The following is a 12035-nucleotide window of genomic DNA, read 5'->3' as shown; positions in this document are numbered from 1 at the left end:
AATATGTATTGTGGTCATCCTTGACCACTTCCTTTTTTAAATAAAATTTGGCACTGCCACCTCGAACTGTGGTAATATCTTTATTTGTAGTAAGTATAAATGATCAAATATGGTGTCGTATATCACGTTGTCGTATGACATACAGCCCTACTGCACAAGTTTATATGCAGCGGAGCTCCTGTCTGATGAGACTGGGTCTTACTGGCTTAGCTTATTTGCAATGGAATCTCGTAGCACATGATGTCCAGTCCATTGTCATCCTGCACCTCCCACTTCATCACCAGTCGGATCTGCAATAAGAAATGGTATGAAACATTCCTAGTCGGATTTATAAACCTCAATACGTTGCTTTGACCGTTCCAAGGCATTGAACATAATCATAGTATTGTCGTGTATCTTTCTTGTAAATGTGCTGCGCCTTTTCTTACAGTGCTGTATTGCATTATTTGGCAATTGGTTTCTGACCATAAATAAAAGACCACTTGGTATAGTATGAGTATTAGGTTACTTCCTGGTGGTTAAGCTGCAGTTTCACTATAATATAATGAATATGATTATCCGAAGCTGAAATAATAGCATATGCAATAAATAGAGAATACTAGGTCGGTGCCGAATAAAGCAAAGTTTATTTTGCGAGGCTTAGAAAATCTGAACCACGAGCCTTTGCGAGTGGTTCAGATTTTTGTGCCGAGCAAAATAAACTTTGCTTTATTCGGCACCGACCTAGTACTCGATTTATCCCATCAATTTTCTTAGTCGTAAATTATTTCTTTAAAAATAGAATAGGAAAATCGAACTACACGGAAAATCCCAGTTATTCTAAGCAAACATTGTTTCATTATTTTAATCGAGCCGAGCCTAATACATTACAAAAAGATCAGTAACTAACCTGTTGTTCTGTTTATCATACCTCTACGTCCCCGATATTTAAGAAATAATGAAAAAAAAAACTAATCAACTGCAGCTTTAGCGTGAAAAAATATGCATTGTGTCGTATGACGTGTTAATAATGACGTCACGAGTACGCGCACTTAATATTTGTAAATAATGTATTTTTGCTTTTTGAGTTGCATTATGTGTTAAAAATATATTACATCTTGGTATCAAATTGTTTGTTTTGTGGAATCTGATTCGATTTTACTAAAAATGATTACTTTATAGTTGATTCCGAGTAATATGACCATTCTCCGCCGCGCGTGGCAGCTATATTTCAGCACTGCCGATATAGAGGAAAATTTATTCCACAGTGGTTTATTTCGACAATGCACGTCTGATGATGGAATAAAGTATTGTATATATACGCCATTCGCCATCTGTAGTATGTAGAGTGTTGCAAGGTTTTCACACTGGATAAGCTGATCATGCTCCACAGACACGTTAGTTGAAGAGCCTTCATTACCCATGATGCATTTTATCTTATACGTCAGGGTAGTCACATTTAACTTGTAATACACTGTGTTAACCCTTTCCCATCCACAAGCAAATAGAAAATGGCTATGTGCAAACAACATAAAAAAAATTACTCGCAGTCTGTTCAGGTTTTATATTGTTTTCTGCTCATTAGTATCTACGGATTGGAACTGAAACCTTTAACACTTGTATCTAGTAAGCAAGGCCTTTAATTAAATTTGAATTTCTAAGGGACTACAAATGCGTCCAAAATACGTATCCAAGAGTTAAAGGGTAAATTTTGAGTCAGATTTGATGACGTTTAAGGGGCATTTTTACGTTTCGGTAAATTGACAAAATTAAAAAAAAAGTTGGTTCACATTCGCACATTTTTCGTTTAAGTTATGATATTTGTGAGAAAAAAGTAATACTGAATATTTATCATGCTCTAAAATATCCATTATATGCATCTTTTGACGATTTGAAAACCTGAAAATTATAAAGCGTTGCAACGCGAAACGATTGAATAATTTGGAAAGTTCTGTTGTTGTCGTTATATTTTGGGAAACAACGAGGATTGCTTAATTGCATTTATTTTTCGGCAGCAAACACTTTTTGCACACTTATGGTCCTTTGCCTTTTGTCCGCTGTAGATTATGTAGTGAATTTTTCTTTATTCAAACATGTGATGTGACATTCACTACGTGGCATCTTTTATGCTGCATTCGTATCCGTTAACCAAAAGTAAAAGTTATACATGATTACATTGACCCTACTTTTATATAAGAAATAACAGAGTATTATGTGCTCCGCTGGTTACAAACATTTTGATGCAATACAAAACATTCAAAGTTTCAAGAACTTCTTTCCAGAAGTTATGCGGCCTTAAACCTACACATATGCCAAAAAGACAGAAATTTTGTCAACATTTTTATATACCTTTGGGTAGTCTGGGCTACAGAAAATTGTGTTTGAGTAAATATCATTGTAGCCAGCGACGATTGGGCATCGCATGTTGTTGTTCTCACAGCAGTCTACAGGCACCGGAAACGGAACTGGAACCCCTGCGATTATCCCGTGCACCAAGTTCTTGGCAGTTTTTGAATTGACCTCTAAAATGAAAGTATTTAAACTGATACGGGATTTAAATTAACTTTTACTAAGTGCACACATTTACATACGAATATCTATATAACTTTGATTATAGATGTAAATTATGCAATATATAATTACATGTATGTATGGATGATATATTACTGATGCAAATATGTTTATTTACAAAATTATGCGTACCATTTTGCAAATAAATTTTTAACGAGTGTGTCGGTTGTATTTATCGTGTGTTCCGAAAACCCTATATGACATCGTGAGTTCAGATATACTTATTTGACTTGAAATTAACGTGTTTGTTGTACATGTCGTGTTTACAAAAAAAACGTATCGGACATGCCGTTGAAGTAACTGGTGTAGTTGGCGTGTGTTAACGTATCGGACATGCAGTTGAAGTAACTGGTGTAGTTGCCGTGTGTTCAAAGATACTTATTTGACATTAAAGGGGCCTTTTCAGGTTTTGGTAAATTGACAAAATTAAAAATATAATGTTTCAGATTCGCACATTTTCGTTTTAGTTATGATATTTGTGAGGAAATAGTGATACTGAACATTAACCATGCTCTAAAATATCCATCATATGCATCTTTTGACGATTTGAAAACCTGAAAATTATAAAGCGTTGCAACGCGAAACTATTGAATAATTTGGAAAGTTTTGTCGTTGTCGTTATATTTTGGAAAACTACGATGATTGCGTATATAGGTAAATCAAAGCGCTGAAGGCACTGAAGTTGTTCGCTATTGCATAATTTAAGACGCAATTCATTTTTCAAAATTAATCGCAAGTTTGAAATGAACACACGCCATTCACATTTATGAAGAGTGTGTCCATAACGCACGGGTCGAGCTTTGTGTGCACGTTTTATCATCCTATTTATTTCATAGAGATAACTTAGACACAATAAAAACAACATGGCCTTTTGGACGTTCTGAAACTATAGAAAGTATGATGACAATTGCAGTGAGAACTGAATATAAAGACAATTTGCATTCACCATCATATAAAATGAATATTGTTTGCATATCGAATATCCCTAAGAAAATAATTAAATGATGAAAATTAACTTTACAAAACTTTTGATTTTTTTACACTATATACAAATTCAAAATATACAAGAAGATCATCGATGAAAATAAGTAAATAATAAATATGCGAGCAATACTTTTTACTCACGAATTAGGTAGTCATCAAGACAGCCCTGTCGACCCGTACATTGTTGTTTATGCATTACTTGTAACCCTAGCAGTTCACACAGTGTCAACAACTCTTACCTAAACATAGGTATAGAGCACTCATGCGCTTTTTCGGCGAAGCTGTTTTACTCAGCTTTTCATCTTAATGACTTTTACATAACGCCATCAGAAACGCATGAATATTTTCGAATATTTCATTGGCTGATTCTAGATAAAACCTCTGAACTTGGGCTACATCACTGTGCCTGTGCTCAGCGCAAAGGATGTTGCACTGTTCAGGGTAAGGAATTCCGGACTACTCTCTGAATGTTCAAACGACACTTATTGTGGCCCAGTTACAATTACGCGTAAAATCTATTTCGCAGAATTTCAGTTTTGCTTTCAGGATGAGAAAACAATCATTACCAAAAGAGTATAGTGTCAATATAAGAAGAAAATCGTTTAATTATCCTACCACAGTGTTTTCCGTACTCCTTCAGCACGTCTGGAAATCGTTCCTGAACGCCTGGATAGGCTGCCCTTATTTACAAGTATGCTATTTTGAATTCAATTTTGTATCGAAAAGCATTGTGCTAAAATTTGCCATTTACAAATTGCAATGAGATTTTTAATGACCCTCGTCATGCGAAAGTGGGTCTTATTACATCGGCGCCCATCATATATATATATATATATATATATATATATATATATATATATATATATAGCCCACTCAGCCTGCTCATCTTTCAGTCTGGTCAGGAGATACATAATGAGACCATAACATATTGAGTGATTGTATAACGAACAGCATAGCTTCTGACCAGACTGCGCAAATGCACATGTTGAGCTTAAGAAACGCTGGTCGAAACGCATTAGACCCATTTTCGCATGACGCGGCTATGAAAGTGTGATTTAAATGTGTCGAAAGAAAACTGCGTTTGAATCAAACATTAACATACGATATATTTCGATATTGAAGAAATATACTCATAATAAGGCATGTGAAGACACATATGATGTGCACTCCCGTAGTATATTTTTTATCTTCTTACACTTATGTGTGGTTTGACACTGACAACACACATTTCATGCGGTGAATATGCAACTTATAAGTGAAAAAAAACACAATAGTTAAACTTTTGTTTTCATTTTTTTATTTATTTAGAAAAGTAAATTGAAAACTTCATTTCAAAGTCAGCGTCTACGCCGACTACATTTTAAAAAGATATTTCTTGTTCTATTTAGTCGTTTTCGGTTTTAGCGATTATAAAGCATTTTTGAGGTTGTCTATAGTATACCTGTAGTAATTGGTGAACTCATGTTCAACGTTTTATAAATTGAGAACTGTGACTATAAACAAGCTTAACCTTCTACTAATGCGTTGTTAGTACCCGTACATACAAAAGATCGCCGCTATCTGTTGAGAACAAAAGAACGTATCCCAGAAATCCCCGCTGTAGAAGCATGAACGAGTTTACGAAACAGATCATTTTTGTTATATTTAAATTGTTTGTTATATTCAGTTTTAGCGATTATGAAGCATTTTTGTTGTTGTCTATCGTTCTCCTGATGTTATTGTTGAACTCATTTTCAACGTTTTATAAATTGAGAATATAAACAAGCGTATCCTTATACAATTGCGTTGTTTTCCCGAATCTATTAATAGCCTCAGATTAACAAGCGTAATCTGATACTAGTGCGTTGTTATCACCCGTGCAATTGAACTCTCCCTTGTTTATCAGCAGCCGTATCTATTAATAGCCTCATATTATGAATGGAGTGAGCAAAAATACTACGTCATGAAGACGAAGCAGAAAGTCACTATTTTAATCATTCATAAACAATCTCTTCCGCGACAAGCATAATACAATCATTGTTTATTGATTCTTTTCAATATAAAAACCGTTCAAAACTAGTACATTTAACACGATATTCATATAACGTTTCCATTTGTGAATGAATATAGTTGGAGAACTCAAACCTGTTGCATAAATTATACAACTCTTTCTCGCGCGGATGTGGCAGGTAGTAGGCTCTCCGTAGATAAGCCGAACTGACTTGAAATTTTGAGTAACAACATTAGCTGGTCGCTACGCGACCAACTAAAAAAACATCCGCTCATAGCATGAGCACGTACAATCTCTTGCGCGACGTTTACATTACATTCACCTCTGTGATGGGTTCAGAACGGACTATTTTTATGAAAACGTCTCATTTATGTCATGATCATTTCAAGCCTTCATCATGGAGGTTACAGTATACTTAACAATCTCTTGCACGACGGTTACACTACATTTACTGCATTAAAGAAAACTATCTCATACCAGAATAACTTATATTAGTCTTAATTCATTATTATAAGAATTATTGATATGGTTTTTCGATGTTAACAAACCTACATACATACATACGTCGAAGCAATGCCTAACGTCACTCAATAAAAATTATGTTCAATTGTTTACATTTGTGAAGTGCGTGGAATGATTCCAGCTGCGTAAATGGGCAATAAAATAGTTCCAAAGAGTTGCATTAAAACTCGAAATTTTTTGCACGATGTATCGTTAATTTAAAATTCCTTTTACATTAGTTTACGACTCTGATCCTAAAAAATCCAAATCAAATATAATTTGAATGCGTGTGTTCGGTTTTGCCCAGTTTCTGGGCAATATAGCAAGCTGAGCGTTTCGCAGAGGTGTATGTGAGAGCAAGGAACGACAACTCTGCGTGGAGATTTCAGCACGGATTGTCGAGTGGTCAAAGCGGGAGACTTTTTACTCCAGGACTCCGGGGGTAAGTGGTTCGAGCCCTGTTGGGGTAACTTTTTTTTCCTTTTTTAAATTGTATTCTTGTGTTTTTTTACTGAAGATTTTTAGGTCTAATGTTTAAATTTATCAATATAAAGCATTTAATGACAAGCTTAAATACATGCCAAAATCTGTGAAAAGGCCCCTTTAAAGTAATATTATTGATGTGATTGAACGGTGTTCAATGATACTTTATGGTGTAGTTGTACCGTGTTCTATGATACATACTGTATGGGAAGTTGAAGTGTATGGTGTAGTTGTACAGTGTTCTAGGATACTTACTGGATGGGAAGTTCAAGTGTAGTATTTGTACAGTGTTCTAGGATATATACTGGATGGGAAGTTGAAGTGTATGGTGTAGTTGTACCGTGTTCTATGATACTTACTGGATGTGAAGTTGATGGGTGTTAGTTGTACCGTGTACTAGGATACTTACTAGATGTGAAGTTGAAGTGTATGGTGTAGTTGGACCGTGTTCTAGGATACTTACTGGTTATGCTGTTTATGTGTATTAGCTGTACCGTGTTCTAGGAGACTTACTGGATGTAAAGTTGATGTTTACTAGTTGTACCGTGTTCTAGGATACATACCGGATGGGAAGTTGAAGTGTATGGTGTAGTTGTACAGTGCTCAAGGATACTTACTGGATGTGAAGTTGATGTGTATTAGTTGTGCCGTGTACTAGGATACTTACTAGATGTGAAGTGGAAGTGTATGGTGTAGTTGGGCCGTGTTCTAGGATACTTACTGGTTATGATGTTCATGTGTATTAGTTGTACCGTGTTCTAGGAGACTTACTGGATGTAAAGTTGATGTCTATTAGTTTTACCGTGTCCTAGGATACTTACTGGATGTGAAGTTGATGTGTATTAGTTGTACCGTGTTCTAGTATACTTACTGGGCGTAAAGTTGATGAGTATTAGTTGTACCGTGTTCTAGGATACTTACTGGACGCACCGTTGATATGTTTTAGTTGTACCGTGTTCTAGGATACTTACTGGATGCGAAGTTGATGTGTATTAGTTGTACAGTTTACTTGGATACTTACTGGATGTGAATCTGATGTATATTAGTTGTACCGTGTTCTATGATTCTTACTGGATGTGAAGTTGATGTGTATTAGTTGTACCGTGTTCTATGATACTTACTGTATGTGAAGTTGATGTGTATTAGTTGTACCGTGTACTAAGATACTAACTGAATGTGAAGTTGATGTATATTAGTTGTACCGTGTACTAGGATACTTACTAGATGTGAAGTTGATGTGTATTAGTTGTACCGTGTTCTATGATACTTACTGGATGTGAAGTCCGTGTGTATTAGTTGTACCGTGTACTAGGATACTTACTGGATTTGAAGTTGATGTGTATTTGTTGTACCGTGTTCTAGGATACTTACTGGATGTGAAGTTGATGTGTATTAGTTGTACCGTGTTCTAGGATATTTATTGTATCGTAAGTTGAAGTGTATGGTGTAGTTGTGTTCTAGGATACTTACTGGATGGGAAGTTCAAGTGTATTAGTTGTGCAGTGTTCTAGGACACATACTGGATGGGAAGTTGAAGTGTATGGTGTAGTTGTACCGTGTTCTATGATACTTACTGGATGTAAAGTTGATGGGTATTAGTTGTACCGTGTACTTGGATACTTACTAGATGTGAAGTTGAAGTGTATGGTGTAGTTGGACCGTGTTCTAGGATACTTACTGGTTATGATGTTCATGTGTATTAGCTGTACCGTGTTCTAGGAAACTTACTGGATGTAAAGTTGATGTTTACTAGTTGTACCGTGTTCTAGGATACATACCGGATGGGAAGTTGAAGTGTATGGTATAGTTGTACAGTGCTCTAGGATACTTACTGGTTGTGAAGTTGATGTGTATTAGTTGTACCGTGTACTAGGATACTTACTAGATTTGAAGTGGAAGTGTATGGTGTAGTTGGACCGTGTTCTAGGATACTTACTGGTTATGATGTTCATGTTTATTAGTTGTACCGTATTCTAGGAGACTTACTGGATGTAAAGTTGATGTCTATTAGTTTTACCGTTTTCTAGGATATTTACTGGATGTGAAGTTGATGTGTATTAGTTGTACCGTGTTTTAGTATACTTACTGGGCGTAAAGTTGATGAGTATTAGTTGTACCGTGTTCTAGGATACTTACTGGACGCAACGTTGATATGTATTAGTTGTATCGTGTTTTAGGATACTTACTGGATGTGAAGCTGATGTGTATTAGTTGTACCGTGTTCTATGATACTTACTGGATGTGAAATTGATGTGTATTAGTTGTACCGTGTTCTATGATACTTTCTGGATGTGAAGTTGATGTGTATTAGTTGTACCGTGTACTAGGATACTAACTGGATGTGAAGTTGATGTATATAAGTTGTACCATGAACTAGGATACTTACTGGATGTGAAGTTGATGTGTATTAGTTGTACCGTGTTCTATGATACTTACTTGGTGTGAAGTCCGTGTTTATTAGTTGTACCGTGTACTAGGATACTTACTGGATGTGAAGTTGATGTGTATTAGTTGTACCGTGTTCTAGGATACTTACTGGAGGTGAAGTTGATGTGTATTAGTTGTACCGTGTTCTAGAATACTTAATGGATGTGAAGTTGATGTGTATTCGTTGTACCGTGTTCTAGGGTACTTACTGGATGTGAAGTTGATGTATATTAGTTGTACCGTTTACTAGGATACTTACTAGATGTGAAGCTGATGTGTATTAGTTGTACCGAGTTCTAGGATACTTATTGGATGTGAAGTTGATGTATATTAATTGTGCTGTGTTCTAGGATTCTTACTGGATGTGAAGTTGATGTGTATTAGTTGAACCGTTTACTAGGATACTTACTGGATGTGAAGTTGATTTATATTAGTTGTACCGTGTACTAGGATACTTACTGGATGTGAAGCTGAAGTGTATCGAGTTCTAGGATGCTTACTGGATTTGAAGTTAATGTGTATTAGTTGTACCGTGTACTAGGATATTAACTGCATGTGAAGTTGATGTGTATTAGTTGTACCGTGTTCTAGGTTACTTACTGGATGTGAAGCTGATGTGTAGTAGTTGTATCGTTTACTAGGATACTTACTGGATATGAAGTTGATGTGTATTAGTTGTAACGTGTTCTAGGATACTTACTGGATGTGAAGTCGATGTATATTAGTTGTACCGTGTTCTAGGATACTTACTGGATGTAAAGTTGATGTGTATTAGTTGTACAGTGCTCTATGATACTTACTGGATGTGAAGTTGATGTGTATCAGTTGTACCGTGTACTAGGATAATTACTAGATGTGAAGTGGAAGTGTGTGGTGTAGTTGGACCCTGTTCTAGGATACTTACTGGTTATGATGTTCATGTGTATTAGTTGTACCGTGTTCTAGGAGAATTACTGGATGTAAAGTTGATGTCTATTAGTTTTACCGATTTCTCTGATACTTACTGGATGTGAAGTTGATGTGTAATAGTTGTACCGTGTTCTAGTATACTTACTGGGCGTAAAGTTGATGAGTATTAGTTGTACCGTGTTCTAGGATACTTACTGGACGCAACGTTGATATTTATTAGTTGTACCGTGTTCTAGGATACTTACTGGATGTGAAATTGATGTGTATTAGTTGTACCGTGTTTTATGATACTTACTGGATGTGAAGTTGATGTGTATTAGTCGTACCGTGTACTAGGATACTAACTGGATGTGAAGTTGATGTATATTAGTTGTACCGTGTACTAGGATACTTACTGGATGTGAAGTTGATGTGTATTAGTTGTACCGTGTTCTATGATACTTACTTGATGTAAAGTTGATGTATATTAGTTGTACCGTGTTCTAGGAAACTTACTGGATGTGAAGTTGATGTATATCATTTGTACCGTGTACTAGGATACTAACTGGATGTGAAATTGATGTATATTAGTTGTACCGTGTACTAGGATACTTACTGGATGTGAAGTTGATGTGTATTAGTTATACCGTGTTCAAGTATACTTACTGGATGTGAAGTCCGTGTGTATTAGTTGTACCGTGTACTAGGATACTTACTGGATGTGAAGTTGATGTATATTAGTTGTACCGTGTTCTAGGATACTTACTGGATGTGAAGTTGATGTGTATTAATTGTACCGTGTTCTAGGATACTTACTGGATGTGAAGTTCATGTGTATTAGTTGCACCGTGTTCTAGGATACTTACTGGATGTGAAGTTGATATGTATTAGTTGTACCGTGTTCTAGGATACTTATTGGATGTGAAGCTGATGTGTATTAGTTGTACCGTGTACTAGGATACTTACTGCATGTGAAGTTGATGTGTATTAGTTGTACCGTGTTCTAGGATACTTACTGGATGTGAAGTTGATGTTTATTAGTTGTACCGTGTACTAGGATACTTACTGGACGTAAAGTTGATGTTTATTAGTTATACCGTGTACTAGGATACTTACTTGATGTGAAGTTGATATGTACGGAATAGTTGGTGTTGGCGTGTAAGGTACAGGGCTCGACATCGCACGGTGTGACGTCGATAGAGTAGATGGTGCCACTCACGGAGCCTGGAGTCAGTTGTTAACAAACAAGTCTTAGATTGTACAAAATTATATAATCGTTGTTGAACTGCCAAAAAACAATACTGGGTTGTAAATAAAAAATAAACTTCTTTTCTCAAATTTGTAACATTGTCGTTTTATGTATAACCAAGACTTTGACATTATTGCTCTCAACTCAGGAGTCCTCTTTCGGTCGGATGAAACTGAGAATACATGTTAAAGAATTGTACAGCATCCCTTATGCAGAAGATCCGTTTCAAAACGATATCCGAACGATAGCAACGTGCTTGTTTAAATGGCATCAACCTAGAAATTTTTGCAACAAATTAAACATCAATTGACATCTCATTCATATATTACTGCGAATAACTTACCACAATCCTTATAGTTAACGGTTTTCGCAAAACAAACTGTTGCTACAATAAGTACAAGAGCACACTTCCAAGTCATCTTAAGTATTTAGAACAACGGCGATCGAGCTATTGCGCTGAAATCTAGCGGGAACTGGTTGACTTTATATTGCCCTTTTATTGCGAAATCAATATGAGGGTCGACCAAAAGCTTTCGTATATTGAACAGTATGGGTATGGATATGTTTTAATCACCCTAGCTCTCCGTGTGTTACAATGTTTATTTACCAGTTAAGAAAAAGACTTATAGATACATTTAGACATATATGGTATGGTGCATTAAGTAACAGTCCTGTATTAGACATGCATAGAGATTTTAAACCACAATAGTATACGAATCATATTTGGATTTGGTACCATGGAATTTACGTATTAAGTTAAGAATTTCTGTACTCCCATTGAGAATCCAAGCAGGAAGGTATGCAATAATATTCCTCGAAATGAATCATACTTTGTATTTTGCAATAGTAGAAATATTGAAGATGAATTTCACTTCGTTTTTATGTGTCCATGTTATAGTGTTTTACGATAATAAAAAATACCTAAAAAGTTGTATATGTTAATCCAGCTGTGTTTAAAGATCA

The 12035-nt window shown here is 35.7% G+C and overlaps 1 protein-coding gene across 1 annotated transcript; it reads right to left on the bottom strand.

Annotated features, from left to right (window-relative positions):
* Positions 1–64: 64 nt before the first annotated feature.
* On the bottom strand, positions 65–11583 carry LOC127873989 (NPC intracellular cholesterol transporter 2-like). The gene is made up of 4 exons (XM_052418091.1): positions 11416–11583; positions 10940–11047; positions 2329–2501; positions 65–290 (listed from the first exon to the last, which is right to left on the bottom strand). Exons 1-4 carry the CDS (start codon positions 11489–11491, stop codon positions 207–209), a joined length of 441 nt encoding a protein of 146 aa, XP_052274051.1. The 5' UTR covers positions 11492–11583; the 3' UTR covers positions 65–206.
* Positions 11584–12035: the final 452 nt, after the last annotated feature.

This window comes from Dreissena polymorpha, chromosome 3 (genome assembly GCF_020536995.1).
Source record: "Dreissena polymorpha isolate Duluth1 chromosome 3, UMN_Dpol_1.0, whole genome shotgun sequence".
Lineage (NCBI taxonomy): Eukaryota > Metazoa > Mollusca > Bivalvia > Myida > Dreissenidae > Dreissena > Dreissena polymorpha.
This window is presented reverse-complemented; position numbering and strand designations above follow the sequence as displayed.

Coding starts and splice junctions, on each gene's coding strand:
- LOC127873989 (XM_052418091.1), bottom strand. CDS start 11,491: ATGACTTGGAAGTGTGCTCTTGTACTTATTGTAGCAACAGTTTGTTTT. Junction 11,048..11,415: donor CGTTAACTATAAGGATTGTG/GTAAGTTATTCG, acceptor AACTGACTCCAG/GCTCCGTGAGTGGCACCATC. Junction 291..2,328: donor GTAGCCCAGACTACCCAAAG/GTATATAAAAAT, acceptor TTCTTATTGCAG/ATCCGACTGGTGATGAAGTG.